Consider the following 477-nt stretch of genomic DNA (forward strand, 5'->3'; position numbering starts at 1 on the left):
TCGCTGGGTAATACGAGCGTCTCCCCCGCGCACCACGCTGGGTAATACGAGCGTCTCCCCCGCGCACCACGCTGGGTAATACGAGCGTCTCCCCCGCGCACCACACGTACCTTGGGCAGGGAGTCGAGCACTAGGCTGGTGAGGGCAGCATTGCCGTACTGCTTGTACGCGGCTGCCTTCATGCGCATGCGCTCGGCGTCAGACTTGCCGACCGCCTCGATGGCAGACGCCTCGGCTCCTCCCAGCAGCTTGACTCGCTCAGCAGACGCGCGCGCCGCTTCCACCGTCTCTGTGCTGCATGGAAAAACCACCGCGCATCGTCGTCAGTGGCGGCCTCTACCGCGAGCCGTATCGTCGCGAGCAACCCTTCTTCTCTGCTTCTCTCCCTCCCTTCTTCCTTCCGCCTCTCCTCCTCCTTTTCCTCCGTCCTTCGTATTATTTCCCCACGTAGTGATGATCTCCACCCTGTATGCCCCC

At 63.1% G+C, this 477-nt stretch overlaps 1 protein-coding gene across 1 annotated transcript in view; it reads right to left on the bottom strand.

The window, feature by feature from the left end:
• The window catches only part of LOC106816005 (flotillin-2-like), a 12,282-nt gene that overhangs the window by 6,680 nt on the left and 5,125 nt on the right, over positions 1 to 477 (bottom strand). Inside the window, exon 3 of the mRNA XM_014820537.1 lies at positions 111 to 294. Within this exon, the coding sequence (XP_014676023.1) occupies positions 111 to 294 (184 nt within the window). The remainder of the gene's footprint in view (positions 1 to 110; positions 295 to 477) is intronic.

Source organism: Priapulus caudatus, unplaced genomic scaffold (assembly GCF_000485595.1).
Source record: "Priapulus caudatus unplaced genomic scaffold, Priapulus_caudatus-5.0.1 Scaffold1260, whole genome shotgun sequence".
NCBI classification, from domain to species: domain Eukaryota; kingdom Metazoa; phylum Priapulida; class Priapulimorpha; order Priapulimorphida; family Priapulidae; genus Priapulus; species Priapulus caudatus.